The sequence below is a fragment of the Sitophilus oryzae genome, unplaced genomic scaffold (assembly GCF_002938485.1).
Source record: "Sitophilus oryzae breed Bouriz unplaced genomic scaffold, Soryzae_2.0 scaffold_1499_pilon_pilon, whole genome shotgun sequence".
Classification (NCBI taxonomy): Eukaryota; Metazoa; Arthropoda; class Insecta; order Coleoptera; family Curculionidae; genus Sitophilus; species Sitophilus oryzae.
In genome coordinates this window covers 5,915,246-5,937,734 of record NW_022146168.1, presented here as the reverse complement: position 1 = coordinate 5,937,734, position 22,489 = coordinate 5,915,246, and the positions used below count along the sequence as shown (strand labels likewise).

The following is a 22,489-nucleotide window of genomic DNA, read 5'->3' as shown; positions in this document are numbered from 1 at the left end:
AGGCGTCCAATATACAGAGAGGGGGTACGAACTTATAATAACAGCATAGAGTTGAATCGGAGATAGTTTAGAATCATGGTAAACTACATATGCAATATATGCATTAAATAAATTAATGTTGTGTTTTAGAAGACATACTGAATACTAGATACAAAAAATAAAAAAGTATGTATTATATTTTTTATTACTTAAAAAACAAGAAACGCTACAGAAGACAACAAAATAATCAACTAAAATTGATTAAAACACAAAAAGAAAATAAGACAAACTTCGTTTCCATGAATTATTTCAGATATAATTAGACCCGACTTATCTAAATAATGAAAGAAATCGTTGAATAAATCATTTCTGAGAAAGAAACAAACTTTCCACTTCCGGGTAAAGAAATTATTTTTTATCTCATTCCTTTATTTTGCTTAGCCTGTTGTTTTCGCTCTAGGTCTCTTTTTCCATCAGCCCATTTATTGAATGCCGCCCTTTCTTTGCCTAAAGGTGTCTTCGAGTACCTAAAAATATTTCCAGGGGGTTAATTCGATAAAAAAAAACTTTTTTAGTTATCAATTAGCGATTTTATCTTATTTTTTCATTGTTATTTTTTACATTGACTTTTTTTCTTAATAAATACTCAAATATCAGTATTTTTTTTTGTTATGCAGGGTGGTCCGAACTGTATTCCGAAAACTTTGGCAGCATATTTTAAAGTTAAAAATAAGTAAAAAAGTTCGTATAAATGTAGGTCCTAAAATGCTTAGTTTCGGAGATACAGGGTGTATATAGAAGTTTCGTTTTCATTTCCATTTTTTCCAAATAATTTCTGAAGTTACGTCAATATTTGGATGAAAATTAGTGTCTGGGAGTTTTTTGACATGGAAAGTTTGATTTTGATGTCAATATGACTCTATAGGCGCCACCTACATGTGTTTTAACTGTTTAAGAGTAATAACTTTTCGTCCGTACCTGTATAAAACTACTGAGTGAAAAAAATATACATTTCCGTGTTTTTTTTACGTAAAACATGTGTCTTGATAAAAATCGCCACGAGCAGCCGTTCTCAAGATATTTAGAATGGAAATAGTCAATACATGTCATTATTGACAAAAAATACACACATGTTTAGTAGATTGTTATTTGACTGAAATGATAAATTTGAGAGATCTTTATTTTTTTAAATTAATCATAAATTTTTCATTGAAAAAAATTATTATAAAACTGTTTCTGTTGAACTTTTGGCACAAAAACATTTCAAATTTATGATTTCAGTCTAATAACTATTTGTTTATTGTCAATGATGACAAATATTGATAATTAAGATTCCATATATCTTGAGAACCATTAGATACTCGTAGCGATTTTTACCAACACATGTTTAATTTATGTCAATGATGACAGGTATTGATAATTTAGATTACAACTATTTCGAGAACGATACCTTTTTTGAAGAAATATATGTAGGGTGGCGTTCCCTACAAATAGGAGTCATATTGACATCAAAATCAAATGTCTCATGTCAAAAAACTTCCCGACACCAATTATCATCTAAATATTGACGTTACTTCATAAATTATTTGGAAAAAATCGAAATAAAAATGAAACTTCTACACCCTGTATCTCCGAAACTAAACATTTTAGGACATACGTTTATACAACTGTTCTACTTATTTTAATATGCAGAATATGCTGCCGACGTTTCCGGAAAACAGTTCGGACCACCCTGTATACCATTTAGTATATTTTTTCCATTCCTTATCAGTTATAGGCTCAATTTGACCTGACACAAAAACTTCATATAACTCCTGGACAGTCAGAGGCTTGTACTTCAGTTGAATTATTCTTCTAGGCGTCAATACCTGATAAAAACGCCAGAAATTAAACCAAAATATTATTAAAAACTCCTATTTTACATACCTTTTCTACAACATCCCTTATAACGCTGTAAGGTTGATATTCTGTGACTGTTGCCAAGCTGGTGAAGTTCAGATTTCGATCAACGTGATGGTAAGGACTTAAAAACTCCCTCCAATACAAATAGACACTACCATAGTCAGGTCTAGGGATTAAAATAGCTCTTTCAAAAGCTTTTTTTAATTTAGCAGCTTGTGCTAGCCATGGAGCTCTAGTTATACCCAATACAAGAACTCTATCATCGGGTTTGATAGCTTTGACAATACCTAAAGATAGAAAATTAGTAAAGTCAAATTTAATTATTCTTTTACTATACCTTTAGTCAGTTTTTTGCCTATACGTTTTGGATCCGAATCCTTCTCATCCTTGGGAACTTTTTTGTAGAATATCTTCTCTGCATTATTAAAGAATATTATTGAAGGTTGAAGCAACTTTGACATTTTACTGACCAGATGAATCAGCATAGCCAAACCCTATATATAAAAAGTTATAATTTCAGCTTTAAGTTCACAATCGTAAAAAATGGTTAATTTTATTACTTTGGCTCCTGGGTATTTACCAGCTGTCACCTCAGGGGACAGATCAAACAAGACACATCGTGTATGATTGAAAACGGCGTTTGCTAATACATGTTTACCGCTCTGACGGGGACCAACAATTAAAACGGATCTAGATTAGAAAAATTAATATTCCTAAGAAATATTTTTTAAGAAGTGTAAACCTTGGTTTCTTCATTACTTCAACTCCCAGCGGTTGGATACAATTCAAAGCCACCGCTTGCCTTACATCTAGGTCAGTAGCGGCGGGATCGAAATCTAGAGCCCTTAGTTCCGTGTTTTTATAACTAAAATCTCCCTTGAAGTCATCCAAACGTCCTGCGGAGTACTGTCTGATAATTCCGTTGTCTATCAGTTCTTGAAACAGGTCTTCTGTGAGCCGGTTTGCAGTGATATCCTTTTTTCCCTTCTTTTTGCCCTTCTTCCTTTTTTTCTGTTTCTTTGGCTTGTATTTCTTACCCTTGTCTTTGGCCAAAGCCTCCAAAAGCATTTCAAGCTCTAATCTATGGTGAGTTAAAAAAATAAATTTTGGGTCAGTTTTTCTATACTTTGTTTCTAAAAACCTTCACAGGAGCACAACACCCTCATTATAAGTGCAAAAGGCGTTTTCTTGTGTATAGTGTGAGACGCCAAAAGATGGGACCAATTTTATTCTAAGAGTATATCTTTCATTAAAATTGAGACAGCTGTAACACGTTTCTAGATGGACAAATCCGGTACGTTAACAATAGTAATTTCTGACCGCATCAGTGTCTTGTATTAGGGTTTTAAGATTATTTCAAAAATATATTTTGTTCACAACGTAAAATAATATGGTAATAGCAATACAAATTTTTATTTACCCGTTATTGGAATTTTCAGTAACATTGGATTATACGAGTACACTGAGTAGACGAGACCCAGAGCTGACGAGCGTAGAGTAGATGCTGAAGCGCCCCAAGATGTTCCGCACAATTTTTGTATTATGTTGTTTCTTGTTTTCAGCTTCTCTGCTGTTTTTGATAAGTGCTCTTTAAACGAAAGCGTTCTATCGAGTGTAACACCTAGGTATTTTGGGTTTTTATTATGTTTTTTTTTTTATTTTTTTTTATTATTTTTAAACAGTGCCCAATACTGTGCTCCGGTATCGCTCAATAGCCCACATGCCCACAAAATAGACGCACAGCTCAATAATACAATGAGAATGATCGCTGGTGTTATTAAATCCAAACCCACAGAATGCCTTCCAGTATACTGAGTCACATCCCACCCCCAAGCCTGCGCCGCATAAACGCTCTGTAACAGAGAACTACCGATCCATAGAGACATCGAGAATGCTAACCAAACCGCCTCCGATCCGGAAAACCACCCACCAAAACCGCACTAAATGCAATTGAAGACGAATGGAGCATCACCGACGCTTGGTATCAGGAATGGACGTCGAAACAAAACAGTGACATGCCATGCATCACCAACTCACCACTAGGTTCCGACTTACCAAGGAAAACCTGGTGCACGCTAAACAGAATTACAACGCAGCATGGCAGATGTGCCTATACCTTACTCAAATGGGGCAAGAGTCCAAGCCCCTCCTGCGACTGCGGCAAAAATCAAACCGTCAAACATATCGTGGAGGAATGCCCTGATACGGCTTATAACGGCAGACCAAAAGATTTCCTGTTGGCAACTCCAGAATCAATAGATTATATAAATTTGTTAAATGTTCGTTTGTATTTTTTTTTCTTTTTGTCATATACGTACTTTGTGTCTTAATATGCCATACGCTAAATAAATAAATAGGTACAAGTACACTCAATTATCGTACATATCAGTGAAGTTTTTATTGTTAAATGAATGTAACAGGTTACAAACCATAAATAAGATAATAATAAGATAAAAATAATTTAGAAAAACATTTCAACTAATGTTGAGAATTTACAATAATTAAAGTACATAATATTTTTCAAACCGGTCGGTCTTTTGTCTTGCCAGATTTTCTTAACAGAATGCCCTTCATTCAGCCATATTTCGTCATGATGAATTTTAGAATATTAACAAACATAGTTAACCAATGCTTAAATAGTCATCCAGTACCTGAACAGTGAAAAAAAGCATATATCTCCTCTATATATAAAAAAGGCTCAAGAAAGGAGCCCAATAATTACCGGGGAATTTTGGTCACCAGCACTATGAGTCGGCTCTATGGAAGGATACTGAGGTACCTAATTGAAGAGGAATACTCCAGCCTCCAGCTACGAAGAAGAAGAGCAGAATGGTTTCAGAGGCGGAAGATCATGTACAGATAATATCTTTGCATTGAAACAGATCATCGAGAAGAAATCTGCAATGAACCAGGAAGTTTATATAACATTCATCGATCTACAAAAAGCATATGATACAGTGCCAATAATAAAATTATGGGAAGTATTACACGAATCCAGAATTAACACAGTTCTGATAAAAGCTGTACAAAATATTTACCATGGAGGAAAATTTCAAATAAAAACGGCCAAAAGAGGGAATGAGATCACTAAAGGGTTCCGACAGGGTCATAGGTATATCCCCAAAATTATTTAAAATTTATTTTGCCAAGGCCATACATCTATGGAAAAGAAAATGTAACGGAATGGGGGTATAGAACTAAATGACATATGCTTATACACCTTGCAATTTGCAGACGACCAGGCCATAATTGCAGACAACAAAGATGACATGGAATATATGGTGCGAAAAATAATTGAAGAATACGCTAAACGGGGTCTCACAGTAAATACAGAAAAAACGAAATACCTTCCAATTGGAGCCAAAACAGAAAGTCTTATTTTAAACAATAATATGGAAATTAATGCATGTGAACATTACAGGTACCTGGGTTCAATATTTACAGGAGATGGAACGGACGATAGAGAAATAAACAGAATTACGAAGTTATCAAATGCATAAATGGCATTCTATGGAGCACTGAAATTACGGAGAACAGGAAATATAATATATACAGGACACTAGTTAAAAGCATACTCTATGGATGTGAAACATGGCGACTCACTGAAAAGAATAAAAGGAAATTAGAGACAACAGAAATGGAGGCGATTAGAAGAGCAATGAGAATTTCACGGAAGGATAAAATCAGAAATGAAGGCATTAGACGACAGATGGGAATAGAGGAAACAATAATAGTGAATGATATAGAACAAAAACAATTAATATGGTAAGGCCACGTTCAGAGCGCAATGTAACAATTCCAAAACAAGTATTTCATTGGATACCACCTGGTAAACGAAAGAGAGGACGTCCCAAGAAAACATGGATGGAAGGAATAAGAAGATCGATGAGCGAGAAAAATCTGACCGTAAATCAATGGGAAAATCGCACAGGGTGGAAGTTTGGCATCGGCCAACGTCGTAGGACGTTCTGACCCGAATTTATTTATTTTTAATAAGAAAGTCGGCTGATGGAATTTGTAAAAGTGGTAGCGCCTATAGTTTAAGGTTGACTCGCACTATGCCTTCCGTTTCCATTCCATATCCATTCCATATCCGTTCCGTATTTTTTATTGTATTGACGTTATACGTAAGCTTCCGTTCCCTATCAGTTCCATACTTTTTATTGTACAATTTATATCATTACGAAAGTTTTATTTTAAAAAGTTTTATCTTTTGAAAAAGGTAATAGATTTAATTAAGAGGTGAAAGAATAAATAAATATCAGCAAAATGTTAACAGAGCTGCTATAAATGTAAGAACTTGACAACGCTGTTTCCGATACGCTTCAGTCCGTCTGCCAAAAAAAATGTATGGAAGGAAAGAATATGGAACGGAAGGGAAACGGGACGGAGAGTGTGCATTGTCCTATTCATTTACATGATATAATATTTTATGTAAACGGAGGGGAAACGGAAGGGAGCTGATATGGAAGGTATAGTGAGAATCAAACTTTATGATGTTTTATGACACCGGCCCTTCTCGCTGTGCTCAGTCATTTAAATTCTTTTAAATAATACCTCATCAATTCGTCTGCTTGTTTCCGCACTTGCAACTGCGTTTCGTAGCATTCCTTCTCCGTTATCAGATCCATGTAATGAGTTTCCATGGGGTTATCAAAGTCACTACGATCGTTCCAGATTTTTACGAAATCCTCTTCGCCCATATTTTTCAGTGGCTTCGATAATGTTTCTTCATACTCGTATTCAAAATCTGCAGGATTCTTCTTTTTCTTCTTCTTAGCCTCGGCTTCCTTTTTCTTCCTTTCGGCTTCTTTCTTCTTCTTTTCGGCCTCTGCTTTAGCCTTTTTTTCGCGTTCTTTCTTTTCTTTCTCTTTTTGAGCATCTTTACCTCCCGCCTTCACTTTTTCTCTTCTTTTTCGTTCGTATTCGTCTAGATATTCTTTTGGAGTGAGTGTTTCACCACGTACTACCAAAATAGTGCCACCCTTTTCTTCAGCAGGATATTTGTCGAAGGTTCTAGCTTCGTCGTACCATCTGTGAAACCTGTCAAAGATAAGGAAGTATAAGATGTAATTAATATACACTAAAGCTGTAAGAATTTTGTTCATTTCATATACAGGGTGCTACAAATTCGAAGTACAAGCATTGGTATCTCGGAAACCGTAATAGATACGAAGATGTTTAAATTGGGGCAAAGTTGCCCGCCCTTGGGATATTCACCAAGATTCCATCAAAAAAGTTTTAGATATTTAATTGAAGGATTGCTAATTTTTGGGAAAATCGGATTTTTTTTGAAAATCAATTTTATTTTTTCTTGTCTTTTTAGAAAATCCAAAAACTAATTACACATTCTCATAGCCACTTTATTAGGGATATCTGATCAAAAAACATGGGCCAGCTCTTGTGGAGAGATTCCTCTCGTAAAAATAAGATCTATTTTTCATATTAACATAGGTCCGGTTCTGCTTTGTTTCGTAAGTACAAGGGGTTAGTCTTCATGTTTTTTCGATTTATTAGAATAAGTACTTCCAATAAGTTCTTCCAAGTACTGTTAGCGATTCGAATTTTGAGGGTAAAAGTTACTATAAGTGCGACATATTTTAATGCTAAAAAAGTGTCGTTCACCTGGGACGGACAACGGACATATGGGTTATCACTAGAATTTTTTTCTAAAAAAATATGTGCGCCACGGACTTTTTTTTTCTCTTGTTAGCAAAATTGTGTAGACTGTTAAATGCTAATTAAAAGCAGTCTCTTGATATTTTGTCGATTTCGATCTCTTTGATGAGATAAACGCAATTTAATTAATTTGCCTTAATTAAATTTTAACAGCAACCTTTAAAGTTACAGGATGTTAAAACTTTAAAAAATAGGCCTCTTGTAATTATCTTAAATACCATTATTTTTTGGGGAATTTGCTGTAGGTAGTACTGCACCTAATGCATAAAAATACACAGTGTATACTTTAAATTATTAGTAGTATACACATTTAAATTTTAATAAAATTAAGTAATAAATTACATTAGATAAATAATTTACTAATTTTATTAATTGTTATTAATAAAACTGCGTTTATCTCGCAAAGACCGAAATGCACAAAATATCAAGATACAAATGCTAAATAAACAATGTAATAATGCTTGTAATAAGTAATGTAAATTGTTTAATACAATTTCGCTAATAAGAGAAAAAAGTCAGTGGCGCACATATCTTTTTTAGAAAAATCTTCCAGTGATAACCCATCATATGCACGTCCCTGGTAAAGCTGTCGACATTCTTAGAGCCATTCACATATGTAGCACTGATAGCACTCCAAATTTCATTTGAATCGCTAAAAGTACTTAGAAGAAAATTATAATAAATCGAAAAAAATTAACACATTAACCCTCTGTAGCTACGAAACAAAACAGAATCGGAGCCATGTTGATATGAAAAATAAATCTTATTTTGTGGAATTTTCCCACAAGAGATGGCACATGTTTTTTGAAACACCCTGTACCCTGTATACGATTTACTGAGAGCGATAGGTTTTTGAACATCGATGCTTAAACGATCACTATTTTAACAATAGCTACTATTATTTTTAAAATTGTTTTACCATTCTCTGATCTCATCTTCTATGTCTTCAAATAAACCAGGAGCAACGACTCTTAGGATTCTGGCTTTTTCATTATCGATAGCATCGATATACTCTCTCAGCTTTTGATCTCGGTAATCGCGACGTTTTTCCAGGTTTGCCTCAAAAATTTCGAATTCCTTTTTTGATTTCCAGCTGGATTCGTTCATTCCTTTAAAAAAATTGTTTAATTTTTTTAAAGGACTAATAGTTTAGTACCGTATGATTGAATAAAAACGGCGTCAGCGATGGCTATGAAATGGAGATCGCTGTCATTTTATATGTAAAATTATATGGGAAATGTTATTGATCGTCATTTCATAGCCATCGCTGATGACGCAGTTTTTATTCGATCATACGGTATAACAATCCATGTTCGTTCAACAAAGTTGAAGAGGTAATATTTTGGTCATCTGTATAACAAACTATTTAAATGAAATAAAGGAACCTACGTTGTGTTAAAAATATTTTTTTATTGTGATTACCTCGGATGCGTTCGACAGAAGCAATATTTTGGGAAATTTGAGGAGGATAGGTTATGTAAATCAAACGCTAAATTTGTAAATAGCTTTACTTATTTTATTAAACGAAATGAAAGGAGTGCCGTATTCTGCTACTCTGCCGGGAATTCACAAGTAAAAGAGCACGGCGGAGAAATAAGGAACCTTAGAAGAGACGAAAAGCAAAACAGTAAACTAGAACTTATAATATAAGCATGGAAAAGTGGGAAGACCATTACAAACAGTTACTGACAGAAAACAGGACAGAATTCAAACTAGAAGTGCCAGATTTGAAAAACGCAAAAAATATAGATGTAAATGAAATAAGTATAAACGAGATAAAGAAAGCATTGAAGAACTCAAAAAATGGAAAAGCTGCAGGGCCGGGAAACATTTTCATTGAGCTCATAAAGCAGGGACCCGATATATTATTGGAAATACTAGCTGATATATTGATCAGATGCCTGATAAAAAACGACAACATTCCTAAAGACTGGAATCTGGCGTACATCAGCTCTATTTTTAAGAAAGGAGACAAAAAAAGATGTAGCAACTACAGGGGCATTTGTTTGACAAGCTCAATGGGAAGGTTGTATGGCAGGATATTAAAAGAGAGAGTAGAAGAGAGCTTTGAAGAATTAGAAGAACAAATGTGAGTAAAACATATATCAATGCAATCTGGAATATGTACAAAAATCCAAAAAGTATGATCAGACAAGGGAAGTTCCTATCGGAATCCTTCCTGACATCTAAAGGACTCAGACAGGGGTGCAGTTTATCACCTACCTTATTTAAAATATATATCCAGGAGGCATTGAAAAACTGGAGAAGGAAGAGTAGAGCTATGGGAATAGAGATTGACAACCACTGTTTATCGACCTTGTTCTTTGCAGACAACCAAGTTATTGTTGCAGGTTGCGAGGAGGATGCCGACTACATGTTCAGGAAACTTGAGGAAGAATACGATAGATGGGGACTCAATATCAACCTCACAAAAACCGAATACCTGAAAGTAGGAGAAGAGCAAACTGAAGATCCTGAACTATACATACATGAAATTAAAAGGTGTAGCGAATCTAACTATTTAGGAAGTATTATATAAAAGAAGGGGGGGAACTCCAAGAAAGATATACATAGCAGAGTTCAACAAGGTAAGAAAGTAATCGGTCTTTTAAACCCTCTCCGGTGGTTAAATAAAACATTCATCCAAACAAAGCTAAGGATTTACAAAGCAATCGTAGAGCCAATTTCAACATACGGTGCCGAATGCTGGCAATTTACATCAAAAGAAAGAAGGATGGTCGAGTCAGTAGAGATGGACTTTCTCAGAAGAGCATGTCGAATATCAAGGATGGAGCACATTAGGAATGATGAGATCAGGCAAAGAACAAGGCGAATATATACCAGCACCGACAACATCGAATCGAGACAGCTACTATGGTATGGGCGTATGGGCACGTAAAAAGAATGGGAGGGGAAAAATGGCCAAAAATGGCAATGGAGTATCGTCCCCAAAGCAGAAGGAAGAGGAAGACCTACAACTACGTGGTTAGATGGAGTAGACCAGTACACGCGAGACAGAGCTATTAACCAGGAAGAATGGCAAAATCGAACAATATGGAGGTCGAAATGCGGGATGCGGCAGAAGCTGTAGGATCCCCGCTTTATACCGGGTGTTGCATCGTCGATCGTGACATAGGAAATACCATGTAAATGTTAATGGGGTTAATTATTGGCTTCCCTAATTATTTTAGAGAATAATTCTATTTAGGTTTATTGAAGAGCACTAAAACCCACATTCAAAAGAATAACTTTAGATATTTTTAATTAGCCCGTTTACGAGTTATCGCCGATTTCTTTTTAAATATTTCTCCTTTCTTATGACCCTGTATTTACTTACGAGCACCAGTCAAGGTAAAAGATAACTGTCAAATGAAGTTGTCATTTCAGAAATTTATCTATTTAGTGGTTTATAAGTCTCTTATCGATGGTGCTTTATTATTATTATTAAAAACTCATACCTACATCGAAAATATTAGCCATGAATTACACTACCGAAGAAAAAGTATTGATGATTAAATGGTATTATCAAGGAAATAGTTATCAAACGGCGTCGGACATGTTTGCTGCTCTGTATCCGAATAGACCCATACCTCTACAATCGCAAGGTATATCAAGAGATTTGAGACCAAAGGTACCCTAATAAATAACTGCAGATGTGAAGCAAGGCAAGAACAAAGAGAAGATGCAAGAAATGATACCGACTTTTTATTGTGCGTGGAAGAGAATGATGGAAAGATCAGCACAAGGAAACTTGAGGATGAAATAGGAATAGATCACACTACAGCGTTTCGAATTTTGAAACGACATAAATACTATTCCTTCAAATATGAAAAGCACCAAGAGCTACGAGATGGGGACGAAATATGGCGGCAAGCGTTTTGTTTTGATATGATGGAAAGAGCAAACACGGATAGGGAATTTTTAAAAAACATATGTTTCACTGACGAATGCACGTTTACCTTAAATAATGAACTCAATGTTCAAAATTATCGATATTGGAACAAAGAAAACCAACACAGGTTTGTCGAAACAAGGACGCAATATCCACAGAAACTAAATGTTTGGGCAGGGATATTCGGACACAATATTATCGGGCCATTATTTCTTACGCGAAATTTAAATGCAGAATATTATTTGGAACTACTCGAAAATCATATTTTACCTGCTCTACATGATGCCGCTAGGGAAAATCAGGAAGTTTGGTACCAAATGGATGGCTGCCCGTCACATAGTACCCTGGCTGTTCGGGAATATTTAGACAATAGTTTTAACGGAAACGTTATTGGCCTAAATCATACAGTAAATTAGCCAGCAAGGTCTCCTGATATTTCGCCAAATGATTTCTTTCTCTGGGGCAATTTAAAAAACAGGATAAAGGATAAAAAATCCCCAATCTAGACGAGTTAAAAAATTCTATTTCTGCCGAATGCAATAGAATTTCAGTTTACCAACTAGCGAATGTAAGAAGAGAATTTTATGATCGCCTGGGTTATTGTCTAGCAGTCGATGGAGGAATATTTGAACATCTTCTTAAATCCTAAAGTTCTAACAATTTAATAGTACCTAAATTAATAAGTTATTGAATATTGTAATAATACTATAATTAACCTTGTAATTGATTACTTTATTTTACTTTAATTCATATTAATTTGTATTTATAAATACATGTTTTAGATTTCCGATCTAGGAATGAGTTTTCAATAATAACAAAGCACTAAATAGGTAAATTTCTGAAATGACAACTTCATTTTAGAGTTATCATTTACTTTGACTGGTGCTCATAAGTAAATACAGAGCCATAAGAAAGGAGAAATATTTAAAAAGAAATCGGCGATAACTCGTAAACGAACAAATCAAAAATATCTAAAGTTATTCTTTTGAATGTGAGTTTTAGTGCTCTTCAATAAACTTAAATAAAATTATTCTCTAAAATAATTAGGGAAGCCAATAATTGACCCCATTAAAATTTACATGGGATTTTCTATGTCCCTTCCGACGATGCAACACCCGGTATATATAAAGAGCACGGCGGAGAAAACCTTGATCACTATTATTCCAAAGAATCGAACTATATGCTATTCTGAACTGTAATAAAAGAGAAATAATAATAATACTACAAATACTGTCCTCATACCAAAGTTTGAAGTTTAACACACTTCAAACATTCATAACTGAAGAGGTATTGTGAGTTAGGAGGTCCCCACCTGCAGGTACTGAGGTCTCTGGATTCGGGAGGCTACTCAGCTAGAGTTGATATGTTTGGTGCCAATATCTTTAGACTATGAGTTATAACATTCTTTGGTTTTGACTGCTGACTTGTTTACTAAGATGTTCGCCCATGCACGTTTGGAAATTATTAGTACGCGCAAAAAAACCCTTATTGTCACTCTATACACATACTGAACCAAAAACATCGGTACGAATGAACAGTAAACAAATAAACGATTTGATTTAGATTTAATTTTAAACTAGAAATTATTTAGAGCATAAATCGAATCCAGAATCCATTAAATACATAGGTACACATGCTATACAATATCTTTGCCAAATCAAATAAATAAGGAATAAGGAAAAACTTTGGAAAAGAATATTACAACAAGAAAATAAAATATATTATGGTTTAGTTAACATTATTTAAATAATGAGGATCATTAATTTTATTTATGTATACAGAGTGTCTTAAAATGAATGTTTTGAATTTAAAGAAATATGTTTATTTTTAAATAGGCGGTTCATCTCAATAGTCACGGTAATGTAGTGACATTAAAGATTCATATTACCTATGAGTAATCTTCGTTGTTCTTCACGAAATTTCAAGTTATTTCTAGCCGAATGCCCTCTCCACACGCTTTGCATAGCCATAGCTGCTTTATTTTTAGTATCTGGATCTGATTCTTTAACAGGTTCTTTTCTCTGAGCCCCGATTTGTTGCTATAAAATATTATGTTTAAAAGCTCCCCTCTCAAGTTCCTACGATTATTCCTACCAACTCTTTTCTTCTCTTGAGTTCCAGGTATTTTTCGTAAAAATATACTCGATCTTGTCTAGCTTTCTCTGCTTTTCGTATTAACATTACAGCATCTTCGAAACGTTGTTTTTCTAGTTCTTCTGGAGTTCTTTCTGGTACTATAACATTAGTGTCAGAAGCTCGAACTAACACTGAACTAAACATCATCAAAATATATATTACCCAAAAAAACATTTTCAAGTTTATAACAGATATTGTATAGGCTTGGTGCATTCTCCGCCGGTGCTGTCACCATCGGAAAATATCGTAAACAACTGATATATACAAATACACGGGTTTAAATAGCGAGTATAGGAAAAATTTATTTTAGTATTAAAAATTATTAAAAAGTGTTTGGAAGTATAATTTGTAAAAAATCTTCAGAAGGTCTAACTTGTAATTTATTATTCCAGCTAAAAAAAATTTTTAGATGAGTTCAGTTACGGCAGCGAGCATAGTTTTGTTTTACGCACCGGTTTTGCTAGTGGTATCATAATTAGGGCTATTTCGGCTATAACGAAATTTTTAAACGTACAGAATTATAATTACTTGTGTCTAGCCCTAGCAGGCAACTATTAAGCCCGACCAATCACGTTAGAGTTTTTGACAAACACAAATGAATTAACACCCTTCAAATAACCACGCTAACCAACCTGATTGGTCAAGCTTAATAGTTGACAGCTAGGGCTAGACACTTCTTTATAATTTTAGAAGATGTTCATAAAACATTTTATCACTAGTTGATTAAAACAAGTATACATTAATATTGCAAATTATATTTTATCCTTTCATAGTCTATTTATGTCTCATATTTACGTCTATTTAATTTTTTGATTATGTAACGAGCACTTTGTTTACTCACTTGTTTCGTCGAACTACTTGAATCCATTTTTGCTTTTGATCAAATCGGTTTGAGAAACTATGAAGCTATAAAATGTTGTTTCGGAAGAGTTGAATATCCGGGAAACTTGAGTTATTGAATGTTATTGCACCCAACAACGCCCTAATTACTCTCTCCTTTAGGCGTTAGCATTTTTTCGGCAATTTTATTAACATTTGAAATTGTCACAACACAATACGAATTCGAACTAGGCGCGACGCCTAGTTCGAATTCTTTTTCACTTTATTTTTTACTCGAAGCAGCCTTACATCACACAAACCTCGTACCTAAGTGTTTATAGTTTCAATAACTGCACTAGCAAAAAACAAAATACTTAAATATTATAACAAAACCACGATTTCAATATTATTTTAATGCGATCGACATGACAGGGGCGGTGTGAACTATATGGTGATCATTTATGATTTCTGCCGTAGAGTGCGCTGCGGTCGGAATTTGTTGAAATCAACTGAAATGCACCGAGCCTATGGAGTTGAAAAAATCAATAAAAAGGATCATGAAAAAATGACGTACTGTTTCGCTATTTTAGCGGAAGACCCTTGGGCTAAATCTTTTTGCTCATCCCCTCCAGGTTCTTCGAGCACAGGCTCATCAGGTTCTACTATCGTTACAGACTTAGCTACTTTAATTAGTTCCTGGAGGGATATCTCAATGGTAGGAACAGCAACTTCAAATATTTTCTCCCCATTCTAGAATCATGATCGAAAAGTTATTTTTTCATCATCTCTCAAAATATCATACAAAAACTACTTTTTTCAGCGGCGAAACTTCCATTGAGGCGGGTGATGCGTCGCATCACTTCAAAATATTGTAATACGTTTTGATTGAAAAAAGTCACTGAGATATTTTAAAATAAATTAAAATTCTCAGTAAATTTATTCAAAAAATTAAATTCAATTTCGACAATTTCTAAAAAGAAAAATATCTCGACAGCGCGATGATGCGACTATCCTCGTTACATCTTGAACGCCGCCGAACGCTAATTCGGGATCAGCGAACATTCCGGCCGCGATTACGTCTCCCGTTCGCTGTTTTAGTCGGTGGGTGATGCGGTTTTTTAAACTTTATTTAAAAAAACACATCTTGGTATAAAATAAAAAAAAATTCGTCGCGCGGTTCGCGATAACCGATTCTGAGTGCGACTGTAAAATATAAATAATTTTGCAATCGTCCTTCCGTTCTATGATGTATTCAGAAAAAATTAAAAACTATTGAAGAAGGACCTCCAAAGATTCTGTAAACTTTGTCCAAAGCATATTTTGGATTTTGATATACTGAATTAAAATCGTGTATTCAGCATTTTAGTGAGACTATTTATAAAAGTGGACATTTTGGTTATAGTGGTTGTAAGGCAATCAATAAACCCCTTTTTTGTTGGCTTGCGTCTTCTATTTTATCTAACAGATACATATATACACACATATATATATATATCTTCACAGCTTTGTTTTTTATCTAAATTTAGTTCTTTTTTTAAATTGGTTTGATTATTTTTTTAACCTGTTACATTTTTTGTATATTTTATTTTTGTAACTTCAAAAGTAAAGACTTTAATAAAAAAAGGAAAAAACTTTAGTATGGGTAAAATGTTAATTGCAGTTACTTATTACATCCCTTTGTATTGACGCCACGCTACGCCGCTGACTTTTTTATATTAATCATTTCATGTCTATACCGGGTGCGTCTCAAAAGTGGCTGACCACTCTTTTACTTTTTCTAATAAACAAGATTTGGTATGTTAGTATAAGACATAAATTAGGATTGATTAACGTATTCAATAATTGTTTTTGGTCACTTCCTGTTTCACCGGAAATGACTATGTAAAACTTTTAATTTTTAAACGGCAACCTCGGTATTTTTTTACTTTATTGGATAGAAAATGACATTCTGAACATAATCACATATCATATGTCAACTTTTGACGTTCTGGCTTAATACAAAATCGAATTTTAAAATTCAATCTAGAGTGCTACGGCTATGTTAAAAACACGAATTCTTAATGAAGGAGCCTTGGAAAAATAGATTTGATCGTCTAATGTTTTTAGCGTCTTGTCCTGGCCAGTTAGAAAAGGCTCAAATCGTATTTTTAATCATATCTCAATTTTTTCAAATGGAACGAGGGTGACTCATTAGCATATTTGGAAATAGCATTTTTTTACGAATAATTTGATACCACACACTTGGTATTTCGAGTCAAATTTTCGTTACGAACCGCAAGTTATAATTTCAAATAAACCATATCCGAAAATGTCAAAAGTTGACATATGATATGTCATTCTATTCAGAGTGTTATTTTCTACCGAATAAAGTAAAAAAATACAGAAGGTGCCATTTAAAAATCAAAAGTGGTAGTCATTTCCGGTGAAACAGGAAGTGACGGAAAACAATTGAATATGTCAATCAATCTTAATTTATGTCATATACTAACATACCAAATCTTGTTTTTTTAACTGAAAAAATAAAAAAGTTATAGGGGTAAGCCACTTTTGGGAAACACGCGGTATAATTTATTACTATCGAATCTTTTTTACGGAACCAATTCCATAAGAAATGATATATCCTATGAAAATAGTTCCTATGGAATTAACTGGAATGCAGTTGTAATTTATTTTAATTAGAAGCCAGCAGAAGCCTAATAAAGTAACTCTAAAATGTACTTTTATTCTTTGTATCATATCTTCGACATTTACTGGTCTGTGATGAAACAGGCATGGATGAAGGATTTCTATGTCGTAAGGTATCAGTTTGAGCTCAACAAGAGTTCCATCGATGTAATGATACTCAGATATACTGATTTTTCTTAACTCATCATTTAGTTCGTTTAATCTTACACATGCTGAGTCTACCAAACGCTTCACTGCTACTTTTTTTTGTGGCTAGAAAAATACCTATTATCGAAACATGTATTTCATGTAAATTAAATGTAGCGTTGTGCAAGGTAGTACTCAGGGTCGCCACCTTTTGTATTTAAAAAATCGGGACAGTACTGGTGCTACCTTTTTTCTAAATGTAAAATTTTATTTGCCCATAACGTTTCAAAACGTTAACGCAATAAGGCATAAAAATGCCTTTTTGCGTTAACTTAGAGAAACTATTCGATATCTATAAAAAAAATATGTAAAAATAAAAAATGAAAAATTAAAAACAAAAATAGTCAACAATCAATTAAATCTAAAACAGCTAGAACAAAACCTAAACAAAATCAAAAGTTTCAGCTGTATAATCTGAATATTTGGCTTTATTAGTTTATTTAATTATTTTTAAATGAACATGTTTTGACAAAATAAAACATACATCCAACAGTCCAAACAAACAACAGTCCAAACATAAGAAATATTTCGTTGGTGTTTGACCATCAAAATCTTAAAAATAAAGAAGTTGTCTAAAAATATGCTACAATACCAATATAGTATAATCCTTTATCTTTAATTTCCTTCTTCATTTGTGGTAAAAATATCTAGCTAGTTTTACATAAAACGTTAAATGTCGAACGCTTATTTTGCTACTTTTTCGGACTATTGAAATGGACTCGTCGGATATCAGATGTAAGAAAATCCTCCTTTAGTCAGAGAAAACATAGTGCAAATTTCAAACCCGACCTGTATGGTAATAATAAAACTAACTGATAATAAGTCAATAATTATTCTTATTATAAATATTATTATTTATAGGTAATAGACAAATAAAATGTCCGCATGTAAGATATTAATTTTGTCCCCAAATTGCTTCAACTGAAAAATAAAATGGATGGATAAAAAAAGGTCGTAAGGGTTGTAACAACCATAGACTATAAAAATAACTGGACTCTGTATTATTTTTGTTGGTTTTATGGTATGCTAGAAACTTATATTGCTGCATATGATTTTGTGGTGCCTTCCTTATGAATAATGCAAAGTCCATTTATTTTTTTTTAAAGTCGTAAGATAACAGACTTACTCTTTATGTAGTTTTTATCCACAGAATTACCTAACCGTACAGAAGAGACGTTGGCAATTTTTTCGTGAACAAGCTTATTTGTCAAATTTTTTTAGTTGTCAAATGTAACATACTTAGTATACACAAGCATAAAAAGACAACCCCTATAAGTGCGGTAATTTCCATTAAATACTTTACTTTTAACACTGGACGCGCGTTTCGTTAACCAACTTAGCATCATCAGCAGATTATGAACACTGATGGTTAGTGGTTAGTTAGCTTCAAATTTATGGTTAACAAGACGAGCGTCCAGTGTTAAAAGCAAAGTGTTTTGGTGTATTGCGGTGAATTAGTGTTTTATTTTGTTGTTGTAATATCAAGGTTCCAACTCCAACCCCCAACTGTATTGAATATTTTTTTTATTTCTTTTGTTACTGTAATAATAAGAGCCTAGTCATTTTTAATAAAATCCAAAAATTCTTATATGCAATATACCTACTAAAAGTAATGAGATTTGAAGTTCCGTTCACTGATAAAAATGATAGACTTGAACTAAAGTCGTCATCGTTCTTGAAAAAAAAAATTTAGTGGCAAGAGAATTTATTTTAGCGTAAAAGATAATATTTTGCCTTTACTCTCTTAAGTCAAGGAAACTGGTTCTCTTGAAAAATTCGGAAATTTCTCTTGAATCTATTTTCATTCAACCAAGTGCAAGTTACTTTGTTTTAAGATAATAAGAAAAATACGCTAGGAAGTACTTCATTCAAGAAACATGGCCATTTTTCCAATAGCTAAATACTCTTTTGATGAAAAATAATAACGAGACGCAAAGACGACGACGGTATATACAATCAGTCGGCAGTTCGCAGTTCGATCAGTCGTACGTCGCATTTCATAGGTCGCACATCATAGTACGCACGGGTTTTGTTGCTTGGAATTCTGCACAATTTGCTTTTTAAACGCATATCGTATAACAAATTAGTAATCGTTATTAGCATGCATTTGTCATTTTTTATGGACAAATTTTAGGATATATGAATTCTTTAAAGGATTTTCTGAAAAAGTGGAAATTAGAGCATTTATTTGCTATATTTGAGGGTAAGAGACATTTACCTATGCACCTGTTTAGATAATGCATGCATGACTATAGATAGAATAAGAATATAGGTATCGTTTTTTTTTATGCAAATAATTACAAAAATTTTAGAATTTCGTCGTATTAAAGAATTCAAAATGTGTCCAAAGCTTATAATTTTAATAATTTATTTGCTTTACTTTGATTAATCGTGATGTAACATTTTTTTGTAATTTGTAGAGTGATGAACCACCCCAAAAAATACCAAGGAGTGAAGAAGCAGAAATAATATATATCAGGGAAAATAATATCACTTTACTTACTACAGACCAGGAAAACCTAAATTTATCAGAAAATAATATGCCTCGTAATATGCCTGTATATGATGTATAGACTTCTCTTAGATCAAAATAAATTTTAGTTGAGTCAACAGTATTCGCTGTTGGTATAAGAAGAGTGTCTCTTTAATCAAGAAATGTCCCTGTTCAATCAAGAATTTTTGCATGAATCAAAGAGACAATTGTTCTTGTAGCAAGAACTTCTTTGCATATTCATTTTGGGTCAAGAGTGAAATACTTTGGACTGATAGATTCTTCTATTCTCTAAAGTAATTTTTTAAAGCTTATGAAATTATTATTTTTTAAAGCTTATGATAGTTAATGCTTTGGGCAAAGAAACGTCGTTCTTGGCCCTATTGAATAGCGCCAATCTTTTGGGTCAAAGTCATATTCATTTCGACTGAGAGATCCTTTTTTTCAGTGTTCTAATGAGCTTAACTGAACATCTATTTCTAGCGTCTGTCTACAGTGTTCTACTTCATCATACGTGAAAATATATAAATAACAACCTTAAAGGTATATAATTTACTCTAGTTTTAAAAAAACTTTATTTTTTTATCTATACTTTTTATATCCTTTTTGGCAAATTTCCTTTACGAAAGTTTTTATTATCGAATATTCATTAAACAGAGTATCAGTATCTACTTCTTTTAATTCTAAAATTTCTAAGATTTTAATTTCGTGGAAAAGAACTGTTTTTAAATTCAATAAATTAATAAACATGTATTTTTAATAATAAATTTTGCAATTTTGTTGTTTAATAAGAATATGACTATTAAACAAATAAAAATCGGGACATTAAGGCTTGGCGTTGGGACGCGGGACTTTTGGATCAAAATCGGGACTCTCCCGACAAAATCGGGATTGGTGGCAACCCTGGTAGTACTTATGATGCCCTAAGCTATTTTAAAGTGTTACCTGTGCCAACTGATCAACACAAGCGCATAAATCTTGTACCATCATGCAATATTTAGCGTATAAACCTCCAATAAGATCATTTGCTAGACTTCTGTCGTTTATGGTCTTAAACTTTTTACCCATATTTTCATCATATTGGTTAAGTTCGTCCAAAGATTTGCGTGATCTTATCCACCAGTTAGTGTAGTATTCGAACGACATGATTGAATGTACGAAAAATTTAATGAACCAATTTTTTGTTAATGTCTTTCACATGAATGCATATGACGGAAGATTTATGACAATAAGTAAAATTTTTAGGGTTTATTTTAAATTGACATAAAAATAATATAATTAACAATCAGCTAGTAGTTTATTACTGACAGATATGACAAATCTTTTCAACCACTATATAAAATATAAAAAATAAAAAGCGGTAACAGTATAGAGAATTCAATCAGGATTTTCTGGGTGGGGCTCACGAACAAACAGCTCCAGGGCTTCTTTATAAAAAAAGAGGGACCCTTTTTTACCAATCCTGTATAACGGGATAATACATCAGCCATTTTGGTCGATAGTAATGTATCTCATTAATATACCGAGTGTGTTGTTTGAAATATAGGTATCTATGTGGATTTTTTTTAATTTTTGGCAGACAAATATAAAAATACAGAACGTGCCGCATACACATAGCTTTTCCTTCTTCTGTCGTACTTCTGGATGATAAACGATTATATAAATGTTGCCGTATTTATAATTGCTACCTCCATTGTGCGGTACCATTTTTTTTTGTTGAACCCGGTCGTTATCGTACTCGGAACGGAAAGCAAATGTGTATAATTATATTCTGAGCCGATCTATATTATAAACTTGCGATAGGTACTATATATACACCTACGAAAAGATTCCTGTGGATGTTTTTTTTTTCATCTGGGTAGTACTACAGGTGCTTTTTTTGGTTCTGTGGTTGATAAATGTTAGATAATTGAATGGTGCAGTTTATTTGAAAGGTACCGATCGACCAAGAATAATATATTATAAATAGGGTGTTTTCTAAAGAAGATAAACGATTTTTAGAGTTAATTCTTCAGATTAATTTTATAGGTAGATATATAAAAAAACTTTAATTAAATAATTATGTCATAAAAGGTTTAATTTGTTATGTTGCCCAAATACGTAGGTACCGTATGATCGAGAGAAACGGCTTTCGGTTGGTTTGGAAATGACGATCGATGACATACATACAAAATGACAACGATTTTCATTTCGAATCCATCTCTGACGACTCTATATCGTATGATCGAAAAAAAGCCGACCAGTTAGCTTAGAAATGACGATCAATGACATTTCCTATATAATTTTACACAAAATGACAGCGATTTTCATTTCCAAGCTATCTCTGACGCCTTTTTTTCTCCATCATATGGTATTTCTGTCTATAAATTTTCGTGCGGCTACTAAAAATCTTATTGTTACTTTATTTTTCAACAATCTTTCAACTATTTTGTTCCCAAATTTCATGAATTATGTCACAATAATTGTCAGCTGATTAGCGACAATTTTTTTTGGTAATATACAGGGTGGTCCGAATTGTATTCGAGAAACTTTGGCAGTATATTCTGCAGATAAAAATAAGTAAAAATGTTCCTCACATGTCAATGTGACCTGACTAAGTGAAGAAGTTTTGTTCTGCTGAAAATTTTAATTTTGATGTTTATTCGTACTTTTGTTATTTTGCGTACTTTTATTGTTTTTTTTTTATAAAATTTCAATCCAATAACAAAATCAACTTTATT

At 33.2% G+C, this 22,489-nt stretch overlaps 1 protein-coding gene across 1 annotated transcript; it reads right to left on the bottom strand.

Moving 5' to 3' along the window:
• Positions 1-209: 209 nt before the first annotated feature.
• LOC115877925 (dynein regulatory complex protein 11-like) lies at positions 210-21,015 on the bottom strand. Its single transcript, XM_030894275.1, has 13 exons — positions 20,715-21,015; positions 17,126-17,344; positions 14,982-15,157; positions 13,547-13,724; positions 13,341-13,491; positions 8,480-8,669; positions 6,439-6,924; positions 2,624-2,962; positions 2,442-2,571; positions 2,219-2,375; positions 1,906-2,168; positions 1,720-1,847; positions 210-506 (listed from the first exon to the last, which is right to left on the bottom strand). The coding sequence occupies exons 1-13, from the start codon at positions 20,913-20,915 to the stop codon at positions 395-397; spliced, it is 2,730 nt and encodes a 909-aa protein (XP_030750135.1). The 5' UTR covers positions 20,916-21,015; the 3' UTR covers positions 210-394.
• Between the last annotated feature and the right edge of the window lie 1,474 nt (positions 21,016-22,489).